This window comes from Choloepus didactylus, chromosome 1 (assembly GCF_015220235.1).
Source record: "Choloepus didactylus isolate mChoDid1 chromosome 1, mChoDid1.pri, whole genome shotgun sequence".
Classification (NCBI taxonomy): domain Eukaryota; kingdom Metazoa; phylum Chordata; class Mammalia; order Pilosa; family Megalonychidae; genus Choloepus; species Choloepus didactylus.
In genome coordinates this window covers 155,099,088-155,124,991 of record NC_051307.1, presented here as the reverse complement: position 1 = coordinate 155,124,991, position 25,904 = coordinate 155,099,088, and the positions used below count along the sequence as shown (strand labels likewise).

The following is a 25,904-nucleotide window of genomic DNA, read 5'->3' as shown; positions in this document are numbered from 1 at the left end:
ACTTTAAAAGATCAGTTAGAGCCTGATCTTAAAAATGAAGTGTGGGCATGTGTATGTCTGAGGAAGGGGGTATTAAGCCATCCTTTTCCCCCAGCTGCTAATTCCCACGTGCGTTTGGTAAAGGCACCAAAGCTGCGCAATGACTATGGGTGTCTCCTCCCCCACAGGGGCACCCACCGGGGCGCTCCAAAAGCGCTTGAATGAATGGGGGAGGACCCGCGCGCATGAATGAGTGCGTGAGTGAGGGAGCGCGCCCGAGAGGTGGCGAGTGAATGGCGACCGCGCCGCCGCCTCGCAGGAGGGCGCGGGTGCGAGCTCCACTTCCCTCTCCCGCCAGCTGGTGGCCTCGGAAAGGTGGCGGCGCCGACAGCGGCCCGAGCTGGGACGGGCCGGGGCGCGGGATGGTGGGGGAAGGGGCGTTCCCGGTGGCCGCGCCTTCCCCGGCTATTGGATTAGTGGCCTTCAGGGATGAGCTCAGCCGGATCGGCTTTCAGCTGCAGCCTCCAGGCCGGCCGGGAAGGCGGGGAGCGGGCGGCGGTGGAGGAGGAGGGGGAGGCGGCGGCGGCTGCAGCATCCAAGGCTGGCCGCGGCGGCCGGCGCGCCCCGCTCACAAAGGCGCCCAGCCCCTGGAGAGGGTGATGGGCGCGCCGCAGCCCCAGCCCCGGCTCCAGCTCCAGCCACTGCTGAGTGCGCCCAGGGCGCGGGGGAGGACGCGGGGCGCGCTGGAGCCCCGAGGCCGAGGCGCGGCCCGTGCGCCCTGAGCGCGGGACTCGTTGCCCTCGCAGCCCGGCGCGGAGCTAAAGAGCGCCAGAGCGTGGGCCTCGGCGCGCCTCCCGAATCCGCACAGAAAGGCGCTTTCCAACTCGGGGCCCGACCCCCGGTACCCTTCCGTCGCGACCCAGCGCCAACTTTACCAAGAGCGCTCCAACTCCAGGCCACCCTGCCCGGCAGAGAGGGCGCTGCCGCGGGGCTCCAGCCGTGAGGACATGCCCCTGGCCCTGGGGAGGGAGTAGGCAACGGCGGGGTCGCTGGGGCGCCCCTGAGCGGGCCGCGGCCGCAGACGCTTCTCCCGGGAGTCCGGGACCTACCAGTGCTGGGGATTCCTCCTGGGCAGGCGCTTGCCCTCTGTTTTATGGTAAGTACTCTCCAGCTCCTGGCGAACGGCGCAGACCTCGTGCGGGCGAGCCACTCGCCACAGCCGGCGCTCTTGGCATCGGTCCGGTTCCAGTCCCCGGGAATTCCTCACTGCGTGTTGTGGCATTCCGAGCTGGTAGGTTTGCTTGCAGCCTTGGGTTTTTAGGGCCCGCAGATGGTGTCGTGTGTTCGAAGCCTGCTGCTCCTCTGCGTAGTGAAGATAGCCCAGAGAGCTACTTCCCGTGTCCCCCTCTTGAATTTGGGTCCAAGATCCGTCGCTCACTTGCTGGATGACCTTGGGCAAGCCTCTAAACCTAGGTTTCTTCATCCGTAGGATGGGGGTGACAATGGTACCTTTAAGGAATTTGGGGAGGATCTATGAGATGGTTCTTGTAACATGCGTAAACCTGTGTCTGATACATAAGAAGTGCTCAATCAAATATTAGCTGGCATTATTATTAACTATGTGAGCTTGTCTTACAACTTTCCGGAGCTGCAGCAGCTCGCTCGTCTATGAAACGGGGACAGTAATTCCTGGTGGTCGATTCTTGCAGGGGATTCAGAGCGGGGATAAAGCACAAAGCACGCTGTAGGTGCTGGTGAAGCGGCGACTGCTATTCCTGACGCTGGTTGGCCGACCCGAGTCCCGCTCGGGACCAGTTACCGGCCTTGCTTGGAGACAAACTTGGAGATGCTCAGGAAGGGAGGAAGGAGGTTGGGGGCCCCCGGAGTCCCGGGAGAGGGGAAGGACTGGAAAGGAGGGACTAGTCTGAGCTTGGAGCCGGGCAACTGTGTCCGCCCGAGGCGCGCAGGACCCACCAGGGCTTTAGCCAGAAGGCGACGCCGGGCGGCGACCTCCTCCTGGCGGGAGAAGCGGGGGCGGGGAGTGGCTGCTCTTGCCTCCGGGATGGCGGAGCGTGGGCTGTTGCGGACGGGAAAGGAGATGGAGAGGAGGGCACTATTGCACCACTGTTGCGAGGAGGTGGAGAGATATTAAGCTCTGCAGTTAGGCTTGGGTTCGAATCTTGCCTCCACCACCAGCCCGCGTTGTGACCTTGGGCAAGTTTTCTGTCCTCTACCAGGTCAGTTTGCTAATCCGCGCCTCACCCTCCTCTGCGGGGGGTTGGGAGGGTGAAGATAGGAGTTGTTCTCTCCTCTCTGGGATTTTGAGTCCTCCCTCCCGACCTCCAATTTGATGCGCCTAAATCTGGAAGACGCGAAATGTTACGCCTCAGCCTCAGGGGAAACGCTATTAAAAGGAGAATTCAGGATCTGCCCGGTGTCTTTCAGCTCACTATGCCGTGGGAAGAGGAGGTCTGGATCTCTCCAGACACCAGATCTCCCTTGGTCTCTCAGCCTCTCCAGCTCTCTTTTCCCCACCTTGGCGCCTCTGTTCTCCAACCAAATCCTGCAGCTTCTGTCACTCACCTGATTGGGGATACCCCTATCCCTCAAAACCATTTATTATGCTTTGCTGCTGAAAAGGTTTTGTAGAAAGACAGTGATATAAGCAGGTTTTACACAAGGGCATACTCCTCTGAGACACACAAATCCTCTGGTTGATTCCTTTTTTTTTTTTTAGCTTCCTTAAAAAAAATGGTAAACGTACTTTAAGCCACCTTTGGCAAACAAAATCTTAACTTCTTGGTCATTCCGTTCTAATTACATCTCTCCAGTTTATATTCTTATTTTCTTTTAAAGACTGATGAATTTATTTCCATAAAAATAAAATCTCTAGCAGAAAGAAATCAACATAAACCATCAAAACACATGACAAACTGGGAAAGAATTGGCATCCATATCAACAATATCTCTTTAACATGCAGAAGTTCCTCAAGTCAACAAGCAAAAGACCAACAGCAGGCACAGACTGTAAACAGTTCAGACACACAGAATGAATCAGAAATGACACACATATGACGAGACGCTTTACCTCATTTAATAAGAAAAATGCAAGTTAAAACTACAATGCCATGCAATTTTTCACCGATCAGATTAGCAAATAGAAACAACCATTTTCAGAGGCATCTTTTAACAATGTAAATGGAGCAAATCCCTCCCTATCTTAGAACCTTCTTCTGGCTGCCACGGAGCAAAATCCAGACACCCCCAGGACCCTCTGCCCTGTGACTGCCCCCCTTCACCCCTTTTCTTACCATTCTCCTCTCTCATTGCACCCCGTTGCCACCTCCAGCCTCCTTGCTTTTGCTCTAACAGTGCGGGACCTTTTTCACTTGCTGTTCCCCTGCCTGGAACACCATCCCCCCTGGTTTTTCTTATGCCTGGCTCCTTCTCATTCTACAGGCAGCTCGCCCTTATAGGGGCTTTACGCGTCTCCTCGGGAGTGGACAAAGCTTGAGCCTGGGCAGAGTTCCTCACCCTCTTGGGGAAGAGTACAACTCACCATTCTCCCTGAGTTGCCTGGCCTCTTGTCACATAGCCAGGTCCTTGAAAGGTCCCTTCTCTGTTGGTACAGGAACAAAGGGGCACAGGGAATTGTCCCTTCTCAGGCATCCCCTGCCCCAGCCAAAACTGATCACTTCATGTGGCAAATCAGGGAGGTGGCAGGACCTGGATGGAGTGAGGTTGCCAGGAGTCTCTGCTTTGTGGTCTTATTTATTTATTTTTTTTTCACAAAAATAAGTACAATAATGCATGCAATAGGTGAAAACTATACATGCAACAAAACAAAAACAGCAACAACAACAACAAAACCCAGCAACACATTTTTAATAAAGCATGGCCAATATAAGTGGTTTACCCGCTGCTGCTTATCTCAAGAAATAAGTGTCTGTTCTGAGGCTACCGGGAAAATAGTTGTCTTTGCTGAACCCTTTTGGTTCACCCTAAATCAGCTATCATCAGCAGACTTGCCAAGGCAAATGATTTTTGCTTTATATATTGATCTTAGAACTTAAACCCCTTGTAAGGTGTATACTTGAACTTGGAGCTCTTGTAATTATGAAAAAAAAAATGTTAAGAATACAAACTGTACGGGAGGTGTAGAGTGGACTTTCCTTCTTTAATCCCACAAGCACTTTCTAACCAGAGTTAGCTGGTGCTCTGAAGAGTGCTGACCCCTCACAAGAAATGCAGCATGTATGCAAGACAGACCCTGGAATCTTTTTACAGCAAGGATGAGGACACAGTGGGTTGGAGGGGAAGGGGGGAGTCCTGCTTAAGGGGAGGGGGGAGTTCGGCAGGCAGAAGGTGGGAAGGCTCCCAGGACACTGCGGTGTAAACAGACAGACGGACAGATATGGTGCCTTGAGGAGAGTCTGGTCTAGCTGGTCTGCAGTGGGTTGTGCAGGGAGACAGATAAGGCAGAGTTTACTGTTCTGGCCATAGGAGCCAAGCAAGAGCAGGTCTTTTAGACCCTTGTGTAACAAGCTAAGGAGCACAACTTCTCTCTGGCAGTTTGTGGGGATCCCTTGGAGGGCTGAACAAGCAGGTGAGTGGGCAGCTCAGTCAGAGGACCCTTTGGCAGTGTGGGTGGTGGGAGACTTGCAGTAGTCCAGGCAAAATCTGAGCTAAGGGAAAGCTGATGAGATGAGAGAGTGGAGAGACAGGGTGATCCACTGCAGAAAAGAGCCACATGCAGAGGAACCTGGCATTCAGGAGAAGGAAGAGGCTGAGTTCAGCCTGGGTGGTTTGGATTCTGACGTTCCAGAGAGTCCCCAGGTTTCCAACAGTGCATAAAGGGTGTCATGCCAACAGCGGAGGCCCAAGAGCAGCCTGCAAAGCCTCTGCTTCTGGTGGAGAGAGGCCAGCTGGCTTTCCAAGGTTGTTTGGAGGAACATCCAGTCTGGGGCACCCAGAGGGTCCCAGGTAGATGGTTCTGGTGTTGAGGAGGGGAGGCAGGGCTGGGGCCCAGCTTGGGAGGTAACTGCAGAGGGCATGTCAGAGAAGACTCATAGAGACAGAGTAGTAGAGACTGAAGGCGTGACCTTGGGGACACCCCATTTATGCAACAGACAAGTGGATCATGGCGTTGGGAAGCTGCCGTGGTGAGCTCTAGGTTGCCATGTGCTGGTGTGCACAGAGGGAAGGGCCCAGGGCAGCTCTGAAGGCATCCGCCTGGCATTTAATGCTGTGAAATGTCACCTCTGGTGAGCCCAGAGCTCTGCCTTCTCCTGCAACGAGTGGGATTGGCCCAGTTAGGTGGCCATAGCAGACATCCACCTGTCAGTCACACTCTGAGATATGCAAGTCACATGGATTCCTGGGGCTGGAGCAGACCCCTCCCGCCTGATTCTCCCTCCTTCCTCTTTCCCTGGGTCTTCCCTTCTCCCTGCTTCCTCATCATCCTCTCTTTCTCTCCTATCTCATGTCCCCCTGGTATCTCAGAAATACTCCCAGAGACACCTGAAGTTTAACAGAGAGAACTTCAGAAATCCAAGCCAGTGCATGTCATGATCTCCTAGAGCCATGCCTGGGGCAAGAAACCTTATGCATTTCTTTCAGGCACCCTAAGTGTTCAGACAACCAGCTTTGTCATGCGAGGGAAGTCCAGCTTGGAAGATAAACAAGGAGCTGGACATGAAGATCATTGGTCATTCGTCCCTGAAGGGTCCCATTAGGCAGCCCTGTCCCTCACCCCTCCCCTCACCCAGGGCCAGGCCGGCTTCACCGAGGTCAGCTGTCCCGCAGAACCATGCTCATGTGCTGGGACAGCCCCCGCCAGCTGTCTGGGCACATGGGCGGCTGTAGCGGTGACCAGGCCTGCCAGGCCTCACTGGCTTAGAAGTGCGTTTCTTTCAAATGACCTTGCAGAGCGTGCGGGCCTGGTCTCAGCCCAGCAAATCTCCTCCACTCCATCCCCTGCTCTCCTTGCTGGTCCGCAGCCTGATCTTCTGCCTTGGGGGCCCTTGGCTCAGGCATGCATGGGAGGATTCCCATGGAAACCCCAAGAGGAAAGACCTGGGGAAGCCTCATTGATTCACACTCCAGGAAGACAGGTGTGAGAAGGTTCCACCTGGACCTGGACAGATGGCTCCCTTTGTGAGCTCTCAGGAAGCAAAGAGCGTTGGAGGGTGAGCTCCATATGTGTAGAGAGGGAGAATGCTGATGGACTTCTGTGAATAAACCCTTGGGGGTTCTTCAGAACATTCACCATTGGCAAGTTCATTATGAACAAGCATCTTCTAATCAAACAGCCCTTCTACCAAGAAAATCTTACCAGCATCTCAGTTGAACCAGGGCAAAGCAGGTGGGACTGGCACCAATACAAAGAGCTGATACCAAGGAGCCAAGATAGAATTCCGTCCTTGGTGGAGGTTCTTTCTCTAAGGCAGCATGTTGCTTTTATTCATTTGTTCATGCTTATTCACCCATTTCTTTTTCTGAGCGAGGCCCACAAGGAGTCTTGTGGACTCTGATGGGGGAGACCCACCTGTGCCCTCGAGTTGCCCCCAGTGGTGGCAGGAAGGCAGCTAGGGAGATGTTATGCCCCTTGTGACATGTGCTGTGGTGGAGACAAGACAGAGGCTCTGGAGCTGGGGGAGCTGTGTGTGTGTGTATGGGGCAGGGGGACGTGCAGGGAGAGGGAAGGGGTGGTGAGAGCAGCATGTCAAGACTTGGTGTCCGCAGGGAACCGCAGGTGGTTTGGTGGGGACGGAGTGAAGGGGTCTGTGGAGGGCGACAGGACTGAGGCAGGGAAGTACCGTAGAACATTAGAGGGGCTCAGTGTAGGAGTCTGAACTGCCTCCTGAGAGCACAGGGAGCCTATGGAGGATTTTAAGCAGGGAGTATGAGTAGGTCAGCTTTGCATTTTGCAAGTGCTGTAGCATATATTTGAAAGTAATATATTGTCTATTAAAGGAATTCAAGTGGTATCAAGCTGTATCTCCTTTTATGGTCTTTATCATTATTCAGACCTGTCATGGGGTCTGACCCCTTTGGTGTGGGCTCAGACTTAAAGGGAATTGGGTCTTACACTTTCCTGCAGCCCCAGGTGGTGGTAGTGGGGGCATTATTATTGTTGGTTAAGTGAAGGAATGAAATCTAGCCGCACCCACGCCCCAGCAAGTCCAAAGCCAGAGGCTGCACTGAGGGGAGGGGCAACATCACCCCACCATTACCAGTCCCTGCAGCAGTCAGTCCCCTTGCAGACCCTGTGCCTCGGAGAAGCCAGCCACAAAGGCCTCCAAGACCGAATTTGGGTCTGAGCCTCTGAAGGCTGCATCATATTTTACAAACCACCATGGCTCCTTAAGCAGTGTGGCATCGACACTTCACATCTCCTCATTTTCCTGTCGGTTAGTAGCACCCAGCAGGGTCCAGGGAAGGGCAATCGGCAATTTGGGGTTTTGTTTTCTTGCTCAGTCATGCTGGAAGCCCCGGCACGGATCCTTCCAGATAATGTAATTAAGCATCCCCATCCAAGCATGGCCCAAGAAATTAAGTTGGTTTGGGGGGAATGTGATGGCAGCCCCCCACTGCTTCCTGGACTGAGATAGGATGTTATTCCTATTAGGAATTAGTCTGTTGTATCTCCTGTATGCCTGGCCCTGTGCCACCTGCCCTGGTGGAGACAAGAAGAGAAGGAACGTGACAAGGGTCTGCTCCCTGTGGCTGGAGAGAGAAAGCAGGGCTGGCCACTGCTGTGTCCCCAGCTCTCAGAAGCACACTGCCTGGCATAGCCCAGGCATACGTTAAGTGTTTGTGGAATGAATAAATGAGGACCACAAGCAGGGAAGAATGCGAAGCCGACTTGAACAAAGGGGCAAACTGGATATAGCCAAGGGTCAGCTGCTCGGAGGCAGTGACTGTGTCCCTGTCTTCTGACTCCAGCCCTGGCCCTTTCCCTGCCCCTGTCGTCAAGAGAGCTGTAAATGCGCTGCTCTCAGAGACCCAGTGCTTCCTCCCCATAACCTGTGTGTGTGTGTCTGCACACAAGTGCAGGTGAAAACGTGCTGTCCTCAGGAATGCTCCTCGGAGTGGAAGAGCAGATTGGCAGGGCCAGAAAGAGTCATCGCCTCCGACTGGCTCAGGGTGGCTGAAGGTGGAGGTGCAAGGCAGGGCTGGTCCCATTCAGGCCCTCCTTCCTGAAGGAGGTGGAGCTCTCAGACAGGTGGAAGGAAGGACTGTGGGACACCCCTCCCCCAGCTGGACAAAGACATGAAGACTGACCTTTGTCCTGGTTTGGGAGTTGGGACTCTGGATTTCATAACTCCGTGTCTCCAGCTCCAGCCTTGGACCCGTCTTCCATTGATAATTCTGTCCCTCGATTTTGATCCTGACCCTTGCCCTTGACAAGTTCCATGGGACTGAAAACAAGTCACTTAACCACTCTTTTATTGTTCGTTCAGTTAACAATTCCAGGAGACATGTAGGAACTGGGACTTCTCTGGGACAAAGACAGGGGAGGCAGTGGGTGCAGGGCTGGCGAGGGCGGAATAAAGCCCTTTACACCTGGCAGGATCTGGGTGGGGACCCAGGAGAGTGGGGCATAGTCCTTGTCATTGGGCATTTACACTGATGCCGATTCTTCACTGCTAGAAACCACTCTGTCCGCCACTGCTTTAGTTGACTCCTGGTGCACACCCATGGTTATTTCTTTTTTTCCTCTCATCTCTGTAGAATGACTTTTATTCATCTAACATCCCGGTGCCTGTTGTGGAATTAGAAATTCACTAAACCCACTAAGGTTCTTGTAATGTTTCCAGGACTACAGAGCAGAAGTGTTTTCATTGCTGGTTCAATCATTTTAAAGTTCAAGTTAATTCAAACAATAAACTAACTTTTTGTCAATGCTGATTTGACCATTATAGAGATAAAACCAGTGTATACATAGATACATAGATGTAGTATATATAAACATAGATATCTGTAACCTAAAATTTGCCCTTTTAACCATTTTTAAGTGTACAATTAGTTACATTTACAGTGCTGTGCTGCTACCACCCATGGTGGTTCCTTTAGAATGCATTCTAGTGCTAAAATTGCAGCGTGGGAGGACATACACAACTTAAAGGGGCACTCACCATTTACCGGGCTCTTCTTGCATGCCCTGGGCTGTGCCAGGCACTGTGCAGATGGGCTGCCCTGTCTTTGCAAAGTTGGGCAAGGTCAGCACATCGTTAGCAGCACTTTTCAGATGAGTCCCTGTGCCGGTTTGGATGTATTATGTCCCCCAAAACGCCATGTTCTTTAATGCAATCTTGTGGGGGCAGACGTGTTAGTGTTGATTAGGTTGGAATCCTTTGACTGAGTGTTTCTAAGGAGATGTGACTCAATCAACTGTGAGTGAATTGTTTGATTGGATTATTTCCGTGGAGATATGGACCCTGCCCATTCAGTCTGAGTCTTGATTTAATCACTGGAGTCCTATAAAAGCTCACAAATATAAGGACCTCAGAGCAGCTGAAAGTGACATTTTGGAGAGCAGCTTAGAGAGACATTTTGGAGAGAGCCACTGAAGGCAGGCTTTTGCTGACACTTCGGAGATGCTAGCCCAGTGTTTGCTCTGGAGAAGCTAAGAGAGGACAATATTCCCCAAGAGCAACATTTTGAAGAACACACAGGAGCTGAGAAAGGAACTGGAACACAACCTGGGATCAGCAGATACCAGCCATGTGCCTTCCCAGCTAACAGAGGTTTTCCAGATGCTATTGGCCTTCCTTAGGTGAAAGTATACTCCTGTTGGTGCATTAATTGGGACATTTTCATGGCCTTCAGACTGTAGATTTGTAACCAGATAAATCCCCTTTATAAAAGCCAATCTGTTTCTGGTATTTTGCATAAAGACAGCAATAACAAACCTGAACAGTCCCTGTGCAATTGGTCAGGCAGGGATTCAACCCAGGTCCTCCTGCTCTACCTTTTATTGTGCTGCTGCTAGTTTTCTGTAATGGCTCTCCATTTTAGTGGACATGAGCACGCTGCTCCAGGTCCTGAATTGGGGGGGCTCTGCACAGGGGCAGTCTGCTGTATGTCCACCCTGTGACACCCCCCATATGCAGCCTTTGGGATCCCCACCTGCTGTTAATGGGGTCAGAGGCTGTCAGGCCCAGTCTACAACAGCCTGGCCCCTGATGACCCAGCTGGGCTGTAGCCAGGTACTAGTAAGAGGTCTTGCCTGGGGCTGCTTGGCTGTTGCTTCCCAACACATTCAAGATATCTCTTTAACAACAGCTGCAACTCCAAAGTTGGGATGGTTGCATACAAAGATAAAGCATTTTCTCCTAGAAATTGCCTGTGTAGGTTGCACAGGCCGTGGAGAGGACACTGTTCTAAACAGCTTGGAGGAAGATGTGCCATCTCATGGTGTAGTGTGGACCTGGGGTCAATACAAGCCTGGACCAGCCCAGCCACTTACTGGCTCCATAACTCCAAGCACACTATGGAACCCCTTGGAGCCTGTTTCTTCTTTGTATGAAGGGTGCACTGTGTCTACTTTCTAGTTCATGAGATGCGGTTGGCATGCCTCCTGGTACAGAGCAGGTGCAGATATTTGGGGTTAGTAATGGAGAAAGCACAGGAAAGGGGAAGCAGTAGGGATTTGAGGTCAGCCTACCCAGGATGAGACCCTGCTCTGCACTATTTTATTCACGTGACTTTGGTCGGGCTGCTTCTACTCTGAGCCTGTTTGCTGGTCTGTTAGAATCGGAGCATAAAGTGCCTTTGAGTGAATTACAAAAAGTGACGGATTCCAACCCCCTGGCCTCCCCCATTGGACGCCCTTGGGCAGTTGCACAAGTTTATGGATGCGATCGTGGAGTGCTGCTTGTTCTCTTTATGTTGGCACCTCTCATGTGTTATCCTTTAAAAAGCATTTATGATGATAAATACTATATAATACAAAATTTTCCCTTTTAGCTATTTTTAAGCATACAATTCAGTGGTATTAATTATATCCACAATGTTGTGCAATTGTCTCCACCATCCGTTTCCAAAATTTTCTCATCACCCCAAACAGAAACTTTGTATCATGAAGCAATAACTCCCAGTAACTCCCCTCACCTCAGCCCCTGGTGACCTCTAGTCTACTTTCTGTCTTTATGAATTTGCCTGTCTGAGATATTTTATATAGGTAGAATCATACAATATTTGACCTTTTACGTCTGGCGTATTTCACTCAGCTTAATGTTTTCAAGGTTCATCCATGTTGTCACATGTATCAGAACTTCATTCTTTATTATGGCAGAATAATACTCCACAGTTTCTGTATTCCACATTATGTTTATCAATTTAGCTGTCGATGGACACTTGGGAGGCTTCCACCATTCAGCTCACATGTTTATCTTGTTTATTTCTTATAACGAGGCTGGATAAAGGTCAGGAATGCTCTGTAGTAAACAGAGAAAAGCAAGTTGCCTCTTAAAACTGTACTGAGCAGTACAACTGGGTTTACAGACAACTGGTTTTCAGCTCCATCTGGGTCCTTTGGGTTAAACACCCCACTCTCCTCCCTTTTCTCTCCCTTCCCTCTTCCTCCTCCTCTACTTTCCCCCTCTTGCCCTCCCTCCCCGTCCACTGGATGGTGGCGTACTGCACAATTGTTCCGCACTTGGTTTCTTTGACTTTGTCTTTTGGAGCTTCCATATTGGTGCCTTCTTTTATACAGCTGTATAGCATTCCATTGTATGGACTTGACATAGTTTATTTTAGCCTATCTTCTGCCTCCAGTATGTCTCTATTACAACCAATGCTGCATGTATTCATATGTAATATGTACTTAGATACATAATTTTCCACATTTAAGAGCAATATTTTAATAAGAACTGGTCTTAGAATTGCTAGGTCAGAGTGTGTGGGCATTTGGAAATTTGAGAATGGGTGCTGATTTGCCATCCGCTAAAGTTACACCATTTTACAATCCTTAGCAATGTGTGAGCCTGTGTGCATCTCCACACCCTCTCCAATGTGGTGTCATCAAACTTTTTTGATCTTTGCTAACCTGAGAGGCAAAAATGGCATTTTGTTGCAGTTTTAACTTGGGTCTCTTTTATTATGCATAAGTAGAGCATAGAATACTGGAACCATTTGTTTTCCTTTTCTGTGAAACGTTTGTTGAAATCTTTTCATATTTTTTTAATTGGATTGGTCTTTTTCTTATTTACTTATAGAACTTTGTTATATTTTGTTAGTAATTTTCCCATTTTGAAAGAACAAACAAGCATTTAAACTTCTTTTATAACTGCTTTTGCCATGCTAATTGGTTATTTTTCCATTTTCATTTCTTAGTTTAAATTTGTTTCCTTTTTCCTTTTTAAAATAGTTTATATGGTTTATTGCTTTTAGAGGGGGTACCAAAATACTTGGATTTTTAATTACTCTTTTTATTTTTCTTTATTATTAATTTCTTAGATCTGCTTCCCTTAGACTTATTTGGTTCCTTTTCTGACTAATTGTGTTGGATGCTTAATTTATGTATTTTCTTTCTTTTTGATACACTAGTATAGTACACCAGCCATGATCTTCCTCTGAGCAATGCTTTCGTGGGATCCCATAGGTTATAATAATATGGAATGTTTATCATTATTGTTATTTTCTAGATATTCTGCCACTTCAATATCAATTACTTATTTGATCCAAGAGGTATAATTTAGTTTTTCTATGTTTTAACTTATTTGGTCCACTGATCTGTCATGAGCTACAAGAGATGAATTAAAATAACCTACCTCTAATGCGTGCCTCTCACTCTGGATTTTCTGTAGCTTTTGCTCTGAATATTGGTGCTATTAGATCTTCAATCTTGGTTTGCACTCTTTATTATTATGATAAACTGTCCTTTGTCTCATTTAAAATCTTTTGTTTCCCTAAATTCAACTTTACCTGCCTAACATTAAAGTTACAGCCCCTCCTTCATTTGAGTTTGCTTTTACCCAGTAAGTTTTTGCCCTTCCTTTTATTTTCAACGTTGTTGAATCACTTTGTTTTAGGGATGTGCCTCATAAATAGCATATGGTTGGGTTTTTTCGTCTTACTCAGTCTTAGAATCTTTTTTTTTTTTGGAATTTATTTTGGCCATTTATTGATATGGTCAGTATTTTGATCTTTGTTCTACTACCATATCTTACATCTTTATAGTTTTTGCTTTTATCATTTCTTTTTTCCCCCAGTCTATGTCTTGTCTTTATTTGCTGAACAGTATTTTTTAAAATTTAATTTAATTGAGATTGTTCACATGTCATACAATTATCCAAAGGTCCCAAGTGTACAATCAATTGCCCACGGTACCATCATACAGCCGTGCATCCATCAACACAATTAATTTTTTTTTCAATTTTTAGAACATTTTCATTACTCCAGATAAGAAATAAAGACAAAACAAGGAAACTCAAATCCTCCCATACCCCTAACCACCACTCCTCCCTCCATTATTGACTCATAGTATTGGTATAGTACATTTGTTACTGTTGATGAAAGAATGTTAAAATACTACTAACTGTAGTACATAGTTTGCAATACGTATATATTTTTTCCTATATACCCCTTTATTATTGACTTCTGGTTATAGTGTCATATATTTGTTCTAGTTCATGAAAGAGATTTCTAATATTTGTATAGTCAATCACAGACATTGTCCACCACAAGAGTCACTATTTTATACATTCTCGTCTTTTAACCTCCAACTTTTCTTCTGGTGACATATGTGACTCTGAGCTTCCCCTTTCCACCACATTCACACACTTTCAGCACTATTAGTTATTCTCACAACAGGCTACCATCACCTCTGTCCATTTCCAAACACTTAAGTTCAAACTATTTGAACATTCTGCTCATGATAAGCAACTGCTTGCCATTCTTTAGCCTCATTCTATATCGTGGTAACTTATATGTCATGTCTATGAGTTTACATATAACTAGTTCATATCAGTGAGATGCTGCAATATTTGTCCTTATGTGTCTGACTTATTTCACTCAATATAGTGCCCTCAAGGTTTCTTCATCAACCTGTTGTTTGTTTTTTTTTAAGATGGTTTTGTTCACACACCATACATTCCATCCTAAGTAAACAATCGATGGTTACCTGTATAGTCACATATTTATGTATTTACCACCATCACCACTATCTATATAAGGAGATCTCCATTTCTTCCACAAAGAAGGAGGAAGAGTCAAAGAAGATAGACAGACAAAAAGAAAAAAGAAAAAAAAAAACAAAAAACAAAAAACAACGCATGACAGCTAGGAATCAACAAAAGGAAAGATAGAATCAAACCAAAGTAGAATAAAGAGTCAGACAATATCACCAATGCCAAGAGTCCCATACCCCTCCCTTATATCCCCCTCTTATATGCATTTAGCTTTGGTATATTGCCTTTGTTATATTAAAGGAAGCATAATACAATCTTTCTGTTAACTATAGGCTCTAGTTTGCATTGATTATATTTTTCCCCTCAATACCACCCTATTTTTAACACCTTGCAGGGTTGACATTCATTTGTTCTCCCTCATGTAAAAACATATTTGTACATTTTATCACAATTGTTGAGCACTCTAGGTTTCACTGAGTTATATAGTCCCAGTCTTTATCTTTCCTCTTTCCTTCTGGTGTCCCACATGCTCCTAACCTTCCTCTTTCAACCATACTCACAGTCATCTTTGTTCAGTGTGCTTACATTGCTGTGCTACCATCAGCCAAAATTGTGTTCCAAACCTCTTACTCCTGTCTTTTCCTATCTGTCTGTAGTGCTCCCTTTGGTATTTCCTGTAGAGCAGATATCTTGTTCACAAACTCTCTAAATTGTCTGTTTGTCGGAGAATATTTTAAACTCTCCCTCATATTTGAAGGACGTTTTTACCAGATATAGGATTCTTGGTTGGCAGTTTTTCTCTTTCAGTTTCTTAAATATATCACCCCACTTCCTTCTTAACTCCATGGTTTCTACTGAGAAATCCACACATAATCTTATCAAGCTTCCTTTGTATGTGATGGATCACTTTTCTCTTGCTGCTTTTAGGATTCTCTCTTTGTCTTTGACGTTTGATAATCTGATTATTAAGTGTCTTGGCTTAGGCCTATTCAGATCTATTCTGTTTGGGGTATGCAGTGTTTCTTGGATCTGTAATTTTATGTCATTCATAAAAGATGGAAAATTTTCATTGATTATTTCCTCTGTTATTGCTTCTGTCCCTTTTCCCTTCACTTCTCCTTTTGGACACCAGTGACACATACATACATGTGTTTCATGTTGTCATTCAATTCCCTGAGCTGTTGCTCATATTTTTCCATTCTTTTCCCTATCAGTTCTTTTGTGTGTAGGATTTCAGGTGTCTTGTTCTCCAGTTCCCGAGTGTTTTCTTCTGCCTCTTGAGATCTGCTGTTGTATGTCTCCATTGTGTCTTTCATCTCTTGTGTTGTGCCTTTCATTTCCATAGATTCTGCCAGTTGTTTTTCCAAACTTTCAATTTCTACCTTAATTCGCCCAGTGTTTTCATTAGACCCTTCATCTCTTTTGCCATATCTTCCCTAAACCTTTTGAACTGATTCAGCATTAGTTGTTTCTAATTCCTGTATCTCAGTTGAAGTGTAAGTTTGTTCCTTTGACTGGGCCATATCTTTGTTTTTCTCAGTGTAGGTTGTAGTTTTCTGTTGTCTAGGCATCTGGTTTCCTTGGTTATCCCAATCAGATTTTCCCAGACCAGAAGAGTACCAGGTCTCAGAAGGGGGCAATATTCAGTATCAGGTTTCCCTGAGGGTGTATCTTAGAAGATTGACACACCCTGTGAGGCCTCTAGCCACTGTGCTTTTCCTAATCCGCCCAGCAGGTGGCACCTGTCAGCCTGTTGTTCCTGACTAGTGTAAGGAGGTGTGGCCCCCTTAGTTTCTGTTTTGGCTATTTTCTCCCAGGCTCTGGGGTCTGGTTCTGAGTGGAAGGCTGGTAGTAGAACTGGGCACTACCTCCTTCCGCTTAGGGAAGATACATCCCCTAGGGAGTTATCATCAGCATTTAAATAGTTTCTTTTTCTCTCTGACTCTGCTATCTCCATCCTTGTTTGGGTCAGAGTGCTGAGAACTGAAAATGGCTGAGGTTTTCTCCACTGAGCCACTTAGGCTGAGAGAGAGAAAAAGGGACAGAAAGCCCCCTTTCAGAGCCCATCCACAGACCCCCAATTTCACTCGTTGGCCAGAGGTAACACCTAGTTGTCTGGGCTCCCCCTCCTGGGACAGTGGAGTCTTCTGGTTCTTTAGAGTTAGCCATCACTAAAAGCCTCTGTTTGCTTTTTGGGGATTTGTAGCTTGTATTGAGCAGTCCACATTTGTTAATTAAGACCCCAGTTGAAGCTGGACTGAGGTATATTCGCTTGTTCAGAGAGTGCTGCCTTCTACCACAGTGAGGTTTTGCCGTTCGGCCTGCTGTGAAGGGAGGGGGCTCCCGGTGCATTTCCTCACCTTTTCCTTGCAGATTTTTTTCTGCGCTCTTGGGCATTCCTCTCAATCCAGGTTGTTGTACGATGTGTGAAAGTCACGGTTGTCCCCCAGCAGTTATTCCAGATTATTTATTAGATGTTCCTGATTGTTTACTAGTTGTTCCAGGGGACTAACTAGCTTCCACTCCTCTCTACACTGCCATCTTGCTACCTCTCTTTTTACCATTTCTTAAAACAAAATCTTTCAGTATTTGGTCTGTTTTATTTTGTGCTGTGCTCCTTATGATAATTTGGAAGGTCCCTATTTTATTTTTAATTCTTCTGGAGGTTGCCTTTATAACCACGTAAAATGCCTTTAATCTTTTTCTAAGACTCCATTGGTTGTCTCCTTTCTGAAATAAGCAATCACAAAATTATTTCACTTTCTCCCACTTCTGTCTCCTTCACTCCCTGATTTTAGTAGATTTCATCATTTTTATTAGTTCTAGTATTTGTCATTATACATTTAGAGATATTTATACCTGTAATACAATTTTAAATGATATCTTTTGATTTCTGGCTGTGAAAGAAGAGGAAATTAACATGCTTACACTACCTTCCAGGTTTTCTCTCCCTATCCTCACCCAGGTTTTGTTAGTTTTATCATTTCCACATTGTCATAATTTATAATGTTTATATCTTTTTGTAAAACCAATTCCTACAGTTATGTCTTTACCCTACATTTATGTTAGTTTACTTCTCACTGCTAGTCCTTTTGTTGTTGTTTTCCCCATCATCTCTTAGTTAGCTGCAGCATGTTCTCTAGTGGTTTCCTCGGGAACTTTTGGAAATGTGGTAGGCAAATTCTTTCATGTCCAGAAATGTTCATTTGTTGCCTTTATCTATGAATGACAGTTTAGCTGGGCATAAAATTCTCTGGCCATTCTTTCCTTCACCAAGGGCAGTGTAGGCTCTGATCAAGTATTGCCCTGGAAAAGTTTAAGGCCAGTCTGATGTCCTTTCTCCTTGATCTTTTGGCCCAGCAAATTTACTGAGATATGTGTGTTGATGTTTTTGCTCTGTGTCAATTTTCCTGAAATAGGCTCTGCTCTTTCATTCTGTAGATTCAAACCTTCTTTTATTTCTAGAATGTTTTCTTAAATTATGTATTTTAAAATGTATGTTCCATTTATTGATTCTTTTCCTCGGGGACACAATTATGAGCATGCTAGCTCTCCTTTGCTTCTATGCCTATCTTTTTTTTTTTGTATTCATTTTTCAGTTTGCTCATTTTCTTAATTCTGTCCTCTAAGTCTTCTCTGTGCTGCTTCCAATGCAGGCTTCATTTTTGAATGATTCCCTCCTCTTCTTTTCTCTGCTGGCTCATGTTTTATCACTCACAGTTAATTTACCTGAGCTTTGAATTTCTATTTCGAGCTCTTCCTTAAAGTGGCAATTTTGTTTCATTTACATTAAAAAAATATTTTGGCAAATTTGGTCACAATTTTTATCTGCTTTGTGATAGCTTTTTTGTCAGGTTGGTTTTCTTGGTTTGCCATGTTTTTTGCTGTTCCCTTCCTCCTTCATTCCTCCTATAGGATCTTTGTATGGATGCTGTGCTGCTTCCTTTTTGAGAGAGGATCTTGAATCAGCATTTTGCATATGACGCTCGTAGGGGAGATGCCAGGATAATATTTTAGAAGAGCAGGATTGCTCCCTGGTTCACAGTAAATTTCTTTGTTCAGAGAATTGTGATAGTGATTTCTTCTAGATTTTGTTTCTACCCAGTCAGAGATCTGTAGCTGTAGGTTTCTGCCAATTCAGAGCTTTCTTGCACTCTGTCTCACCAACACACTGCTTCCTGTGAAGATGGTGGATCTGTGGCTTCCTCTGTTCACCCTGCTCTCCTCTTTCCCCAGGTGGCAAAGGCAGTTTCCATTGCCAGGTCACATGCTCTGTTCCCACTGTTCTTGAGAAGGAATCGTTAACTTCCTTCTGGGAGTGCCAGCTAAGCTGCCGGAGGAGTCTGCAGCCCCAGGGGCCTTCTGCAAGTGTCCTCTCACACCCATGGCATCCTCACTGCTTCTGGCAGCCCACCAGTGTTTTTTGGGCAGCCTTTCCTTATAAGTTGTTGTTCAGGTTACGAATGTCTTCTAGTTTTGCTGAAGATGGAATTTGCATTTCTGTTTCTCTTTCTCCTTGTTTTTGAGTGATTTGGGATAAGAAAAGGGATACCTTTATTCTGCTATCTTGAAATGGTCTAGTGTTGCAAATTGCTGCATTCTGGTATTTCCCCAGATTAAATTCTAGCCAGTGCCCCATGGGTAGGATTGGCATGAGCCGAACCTGGAGTCTGACATTAGAAAGAGAAAAGAAGATGAGAGTTGAGGATAAAACTGGAGGGTCAAAGAAGAAATCCGCAGTGTACCTGTCTGTGCTGGGTGGCAGCAGGGCTCTTGCCTGTAGCTGGGGGTGTGCCACAGTTCGGGAGGAAGTTGCCCAGGCAGGGCAGGGCAGGAAGGATCCTGTCTCCTCATCCATCTCAGGAGGTGCTGTTTTGAGCCGAGCAGCACTCAGGCTAGGGAGGGAAGGGCATGTGCTTCTGCTCTGGACTGGGTGCCAGGCCCAGCTCTCCTTCTCTCCCCCCACCCATCCAAGCAGCCCAACCACCTTGGGTTCTGACTGGTCTTGCAGTGACCATGGTCATTTCCTCCTCCCTGAAAACCAGGATCCCACCCAAAAGGGAGGCTCTGAAGGGTCAATGCTGTTTATATGCCTGAAGCAAGAGCTCACCCATTCAAAGGGAAGGGGTCAGTTCAGGATGCCTAGAGAGCACAGCCAGAGAGGAAAGCCTGCCCCCCAGAGTCCCGAGCTTGGGGGCTAAACCCCAGGCCTCGCCCTTTATGTTATTTTCTCTCAGTCCTCAACTGCCATCCTGAGGGAGGTGTTTTATCCCCATTTTACAGATGGGGAAACTGGAGTCTCAGAATGGATAAGAGACCTTCCTGTGTACACACAGCTAAAAGATAGAGAGACGAATTTGAATGCACTCTGTCTGGCTGCAGACCCCCTTATCACCTCTCCTTTCTTGCCCATCTCTGCTCACCTTCCCCGGGAACCCCCATCCCATTCTCAGGTAGTCATCTTATGTCCAGGTCTTTGGGTGACCTGCTGGATCCTTGCTCTGTCTTGGTTCTCCAGCCTGGCAGCACTTTAGGTTGCTGGGCAAAGTCCCCTGGGCAGCCAGGGTTGGGAACCAATGGACTTACACATTGGAGGTCCCCATGTCTCAGACAGCTGTGTCCACCCAGCCAGGGCACTGCACCTGTCCTTGGGAGCAATCATCCTGATGGGTGGTCTGTGCATGAGCCTTGGGTCAGATGCACCTGGGTTCTCATCCGGGCTCTCTGATACTGGTCAGTAACTTAAATTCTCTGGGCTCAGTCCTTATTTCTAAAATAAGATTATCTAAGTGCTGAGCATGGAGTTTGAAGGCAGGTGGCCTCAGTTTGAATCTTGGCCTGACCACTTATTAACTGTGGGGCTTTGGCTAATTACTTATCCTCTGCTCTTTAGCTTTCCCATCTGTAAAATGGGGATAATAATGCGTTTGCCTCCAAGTGAGGCTCTAAGGATTAAATGAGCTAATAAATGCAAATAATTTAGAACAGTATCTGACACATGGCATGTACTAGATATGTGCCAGCTGTTATTATATTACTCATCAATAATGCATGCAAAGGACTCAGCCAAGGTGTGGGCATAAATGAAGGGATCGGTCATTAGCTATTGATGCCACGGTTGTAACTCGTGCCCTTTACTTTCCCTCCAGGAGCTTGTGCCTCTGATCCAGCCCGGCAGAGGCTGTGGCAGTCTATGGTCTGGAAGCCTGGTTCTCAGCCCCATGGCCCATCCCCGGCTGCAGGGAGTGGAGGCCCCCACAAGGTAGCGGTGGCCTGCTGTGGCCATCTTCTCCCAGTGAACCATGGGCCAGAAGCTTTCAGGGAGCCTCAAGTCAGTGGAGGTGCGAGAGCCAGCGCTGCGGCCGGCCAAGCGGGAGCTGCAGGGCACAGAGTCTGGACGGCCGGCACGGCTGGACCAGCTGCTGGACATGCCGGTGGCCAGTCTGGCTGTGCAACTACAGCATGCGTGGAACCCCGAGGACCGCTCGCTTAATGTCTTCGTCAAGGACGATGACCGGCTCACTTTCCACCGGCATCCCGTGGCCCAGAGCACCGACGGCATCCGTGGCAAGGTGGGCCACGCCCGTGGCCTGCACGCCTGGCAGATCAATTGGCCGGCGCGGCAACGTGGCACCCATGCTGTAGTTGGCGTGGCCACAGCTCATGCACCCCTGCACTCGGTGGGCTACACAGCACTGGTGGGCAGCGACGCTGAGTCGTGGGGCTGGGACCTGGGCCGTAGCCGCCTCTACCATGACGGCAAGAACCAGCCTGGTGTGGCCTACCCGGCTTTCCTGGGGCCTGACGAGGCCTTCACACTGCCTGACTCGCTGCTCGTTGTGCTGGACATGGATGAGGGCACACTCAGCTTTGTCGTGGATGGCCAATACCTGGGCGTGGCCTTCCGTGGTCTCAAGGGCAAGAAGCTGTACCCAGTGGTGAGTGCCGTGTGGGGCCACTGCGAAGTCACCATGCGCTACATCAACGGACTTGACCGTAAGTGTGCCGGTGAGGAGGGGGATGGGGCAGGGGCCCAGGGGGGCTGGGAGAGAGGCAGGCAGCAGGGGAGGCCCGACTCTTTATCAGCACTTAGTACAATCCTGCAGTGTAGTCTTGGTTAGGATGGGGGCTCCGGGGCCAGGCTTCCTGGGTTTGAATCTTGACTCTTTCCTTTTCTGAGTTGGTGTTCTTGGATGAGTTATTTAAGCTCTCTTTGCCTCAATTTTCCCATCTGCAAAAGTGGCACAGTGATAGTTGTATTAGTCATGGCTCTCTAGGGAAACAGAACCAACAGGAGATATCTGTAAATATGAGATTTTGTAGAAGTGTCACACACAACTGTGGGGATGCACGAGTTCAAATTCCATAAGGCAGGCCATGAGCTGGCAACTCCAATGAAAGTCTTTGTACCAATTTGGATGTATTATGTCCCCCCAAATGCCATTATCTTTGATGAAGTCTTATGGGGGCAGACTTATTAGTGTTGATTAGGTTGGAACCTATTGGTTCAGTGTTTCCATGGAGATGTGACTCAATCAACTGTGGGTGAGACTTTTCATTGCATTATTTCTATGGAGGTGTTTCCCCACCCATTCAGGGTGGGTCTTTATTGGATCCCTCGAGTACTTTAAAAAGAGCCACACAGACCCAGGGGGAGAGCAACTGAGAGTGACATTTTGAAGAGCAGCTACAGCTAAGAGAGGACAAAATGCCCCAAGGGCAACACTTTGGAGAATGCCATTTTGAAACACAACCTGGGAGCAAGCAGACACCAGCCATGTGCCTTCCCAGCTAACAGAGGTTTTCTGGATGCCAATGGCCATTCTCCACTGAAGGTACCCTTTTTGATGCCTTACCTTGGATACTTTATGGCCTTAAGACTATAACTTTGTAACCAAATAACCCCCTTTTATAAAAGCCCTTACATTTCTGGTATTTTGCAAAAGGGCAGCATTAGCAAACCGGAACAGTCTTTGATGAACAGCCCCGGGAGAGGCTGACAGGCTGGAGAAGAGAAAGTTCTCTCTTCTCCCGTAAAGTCTTCAACTGACTGGATTAAATCCGACTGAATGAATTCTCTCATTACGAAAGACACTCCCTTAGTCGATGGCGCTGTAGATTTAATCAGACAGAGATGCAATCGACTGATGATTTAATAAACCAGCCTTCTGGTTTATTAACCAGCCACGAAATGACCTTGCAGCAATAGTTAGGCTGATGCTTGCTTGACCAGACAACTGGGCACCATCACCTGGCCGTGTTGACATATGAACCTAACCATCACACTAGTAAAAGCTAGCTCAGGGTGGTTGTGAGGATCGATAAGGTAATATATGTAAAGTGCCTTCAACACAGGCTACACTAAGAAGGGCTCTGACTGTTGACTCTAAGTACAGATCCTTCGGTCTGTACCAGGGCTGTACAAAATGCTGCCTCCCCTGTGCCCGGCCCCAAGCTACTCACAGTGGGAAGAGAGTGACAAGTCGACGACACAGTCCCTGGACTCGAGGGCCAGGCATTCAAGGTTCAACTAAGCAGTGAGCAACGATGATACCGACTGTCATTTGTCGACCACCTAGCGGGTGCAGGGGCTGAACACCCAAATTCCAGCCCTTGCCGGTGAGCTGATGCCGGGGGGCTGGACGGTCTGTTGGCGGGGGCAACTGCCTCTCATCTCCAGCTGATGATTGTCTCATGGGAATGAGAGCCCTGGATTGTGAAATCTGATTTTTCCAAGAGGACCCAGAAATCTAGATTTTGTGTCAACTATCCCAATTTTTTTTTTAAATTTCTTTTCTTTCCTTTTTTTTCTTTTTTTTTGTTTATCCCAATTTTTAAAGTTGGCAACTGCTGAGAACAATGCGGGGTCAAGCAAAATACCCCTGTGGGCTGGAGACAAGCTGGCAGGCTGCGGGTTTGGACCCCTGGCCACCATGAGGCCTCCTCTTATTTAATCTCCTACCCTTCCTATGAGGCAGCTTAAAAAATCATGATAACAGTAATGGTTATTGGTTTTAGGAGTGAGTCCCTGGGGGTGGTTGGGAGGCAGGTGATCTCTGTACAGAGGCCTGGGCTGCTCTTGGCCTGGGTTGACTCCCAGCCGAGGGGGCCTGGATCCAGGCGGGTCCTGTGGACTCCCACACATCAGCCGACCCACTCCCATCCAAATGGACTTCTTGCCACACCATGAATGACGCCCACAGAGGCAGGAGTTTAGAGCTGGAATTCCAGTTTGTTCACTTGAAATGAGAAATATAATTGTCAGCCTGTGAGGCAGCTTCAGGACTTCTGTTTCAGAGATAAGGAAACCAAAAGCAGAGCTAGAGAGAGCCAGAGCTGGGATCAACGCAGCTCCATCTGCCTCCAGGGCCCACTCTATTCCCAGGCTACCCCCTTTAGTAGGAGAACTGAAAAAAGTGCTGCAGAAACAAAACAAAACCAAGAACAAGATCATACCCAAATGAAATTTACATTTGCTTGAGTGTAGGCCAGATTGATGGTTTTCAAGGGGAGATGACCAATAGAAAAGTGGATGGTATGCTCAGCTCTCTGCTTTAATTGGTGAGCTTCTTGCTCATATTTTGTTTTCATACCTGTTGGGCTAAGATAACTGTTGAAACCAGCCACTCAACTGGTTTCATTTAAGAGTGAATGAGCGTGTCCTGAGAAGGGCTCGTGTAGTCCTCACTGCATCTGGGGAAGAGTAGACATGGCGGCCAGAAAAACCCAGTGCTGAGAAAACCAACAACTACTACAACAGCTCTTTATTTAATGGAATTGGAAAATTTATTTGCCAAAGCTGATTGTTGCACTAGAAGGATGGACATTGTATATCAAGACACCAGGGTCTGATGTGTCTTATTTCCAACTGCATCCCCAGTGCTCAGCAGTTTTGCACCTTTGATGAGTCACTCTATCTTCTGAAGGCATATTTTACTCTTCATAAATGGGATAGTGTCAGGTCTCTTTCATAGCAGCTGTGAGATTTTGTGCAGTGGCACCAATACTATGGTGGCCAGGATTAAGGGCCTGGCAGACACTCATTTGGGGGTTACCAGAGCCAATGGTTGGTTCCCTAAGCTGGGCTTCCTGTCCCTGCTTATTATCTGTTGCTCGGTTTCCAGGTACAAAGCTAACGTGCTAACAAGGTTGCAGCCACCTGGTAGGAACGGGGACAGTCAAGCCATGGTCCTTTCCTTGGCCTGCCACCTGGGAAGGCTGGATGAGAAGGGCAGTCATGGGAGGGCATTTGGGGCTCATGGGTCCTGCAGATAGCTGAAGCTAGGCGGGTGTCTTAGCTTGCTGGGGCTGCTATAACAAAACACCACACACTGATTGGCTTAAACAACAGGAATTTGTTGTCTCATAGTTTGGGAGGCTGGAAGTCCCAAATCAAGGTATCAGCTGGCCTTGGCTCCTCTGACATCTGTAGAATTCTGGCTTGCTGACATCCATCTCTGCCTCCATCGTAGGGCAATCTCTCTTTCTGTCTCTTCCTGTGGCTTCTGTTTCCATGTCCCAAATTCCTTTGCTTATAAGACTCCAGTCATACCAGAATAAGGTCTACCTTGTTTCAATTTGGTCTCATCTTTATAGGATCTTAGAGGATCCTATTTACAAATGAGTTCACACACACAGGAGTGGGAGTTAGGACTTGAGCATGTCTGTGGGGGACATGACTCAATCTACCACAGTGGAGAACTCCTCCCCAATGGTGGCTGTTTTCAGGTTGGCTGGAGCTGGGATGCCCATCTGGGAGGCAAAGGGAGGCCAAGATGTCATGTGGCATCTCCCACGCGGGGACAGGGTCGGCTTGCCTGATGTGGTGCCGGTCTGTTTTCTAGATAGGAGTAACCATTCTCTGTCTCAGTCAGGGATGTGATTGCAGAAAGGAGGAAGCTCAGCTTTTCTGGTTGTGGACATGGAAGCAGGTCCCCAAACCCAGACCTGACTGAGGAGGTACAGGGGACTGGACTCAGCTCCGTGACATGCTCAGGAGCAGAAGGGCAGGTCCTGCCTTCTGGGAGTTGGGCAGGCACCATGAGACAAGGCCCTGGGGCTGCTTCCCCACGAGGTCATGGGGGCAGAGAACACAGACCCTGAGACCTGGGTTAGACGCTCAGCCCCAGCACTCAGCAGGAGGCGAGGGCAGCTATTACCTCCTCTACCTGAACCTCAGTGTTCCCATTTGTAAGTGGGGTTGGGGGAGTGGGGTCTGTGTGATAAAGCTCACCCGGCATGGGGCAGACACACAGCAATTGGTGTCCACTGCTTCAGTTACTAGGTGAGCTGGGGTAGGTCCTGGGGTTCACCCATGAATTACAACAAAAGTGACCTTAACGGAAGCTTTTCTTCATTGTGATGGAAGTAAGTTAATGAATACATTTTTCTCAATTTTTTGAATTTTTATGACCAAAAGAGTAAGACTTAGACAGGGCTTACTTCATTTGACTCTGAAATCTGTATTTGTTGGGGTGATTTCCTATTGCAAGTGCATAATGTTGTCGAACTTCTTCAAGTGAAATTGTTCTTTGGCTCCTCCCTGGAGTGAAGCATCTCAAATTCTGAGGAGTTACTGCAAATAGCTGAGGATGCCCAGGCACTCTGCCCTCCAGGTGAGCCTGAGCAACACAGAGCGAAGGCCCAGGCATCTGGGCAAGCTGTACCCAGACAACTGGGTTAAGGGCCCAAATAATAATAGCAATAACAACAATGATAATAACTCTTATACTGTCCTTCCTCTGTGCTGGTCTATGTTCCAAGCATTTTACAAATTTTTTCTCATTG

At 47.5% G+C, this 25,904-nt stretch overlaps 1 protein-coding gene across 1 annotated transcript in view; it reads left to right on the top strand.

Moving 5' to 3' along the window:
• Positions 1–942: 942 nt before the first annotated feature.
• Positions 943–25,904, top strand: part of SPSB4 (splA/ryanodine receptor domain and SOCS box containing 4) — an 82,749-nt gene continuing 57,787 nt past the window's right edge. Inside the window, exons 1-2 of the mRNA XM_037827809.1 lie at positions 943–1,135; positions 20,267–21,113. Coding sequence (XP_037683737.1) covers positions 20,420–21,113 — 694 coding nt within the window. The 5' untranslated portion in view covers positions 943–1,135; positions 20,267–20,419. The remainder of the gene's footprint in view (positions 1,136–20,266; positions 21,114–25,904) is intronic.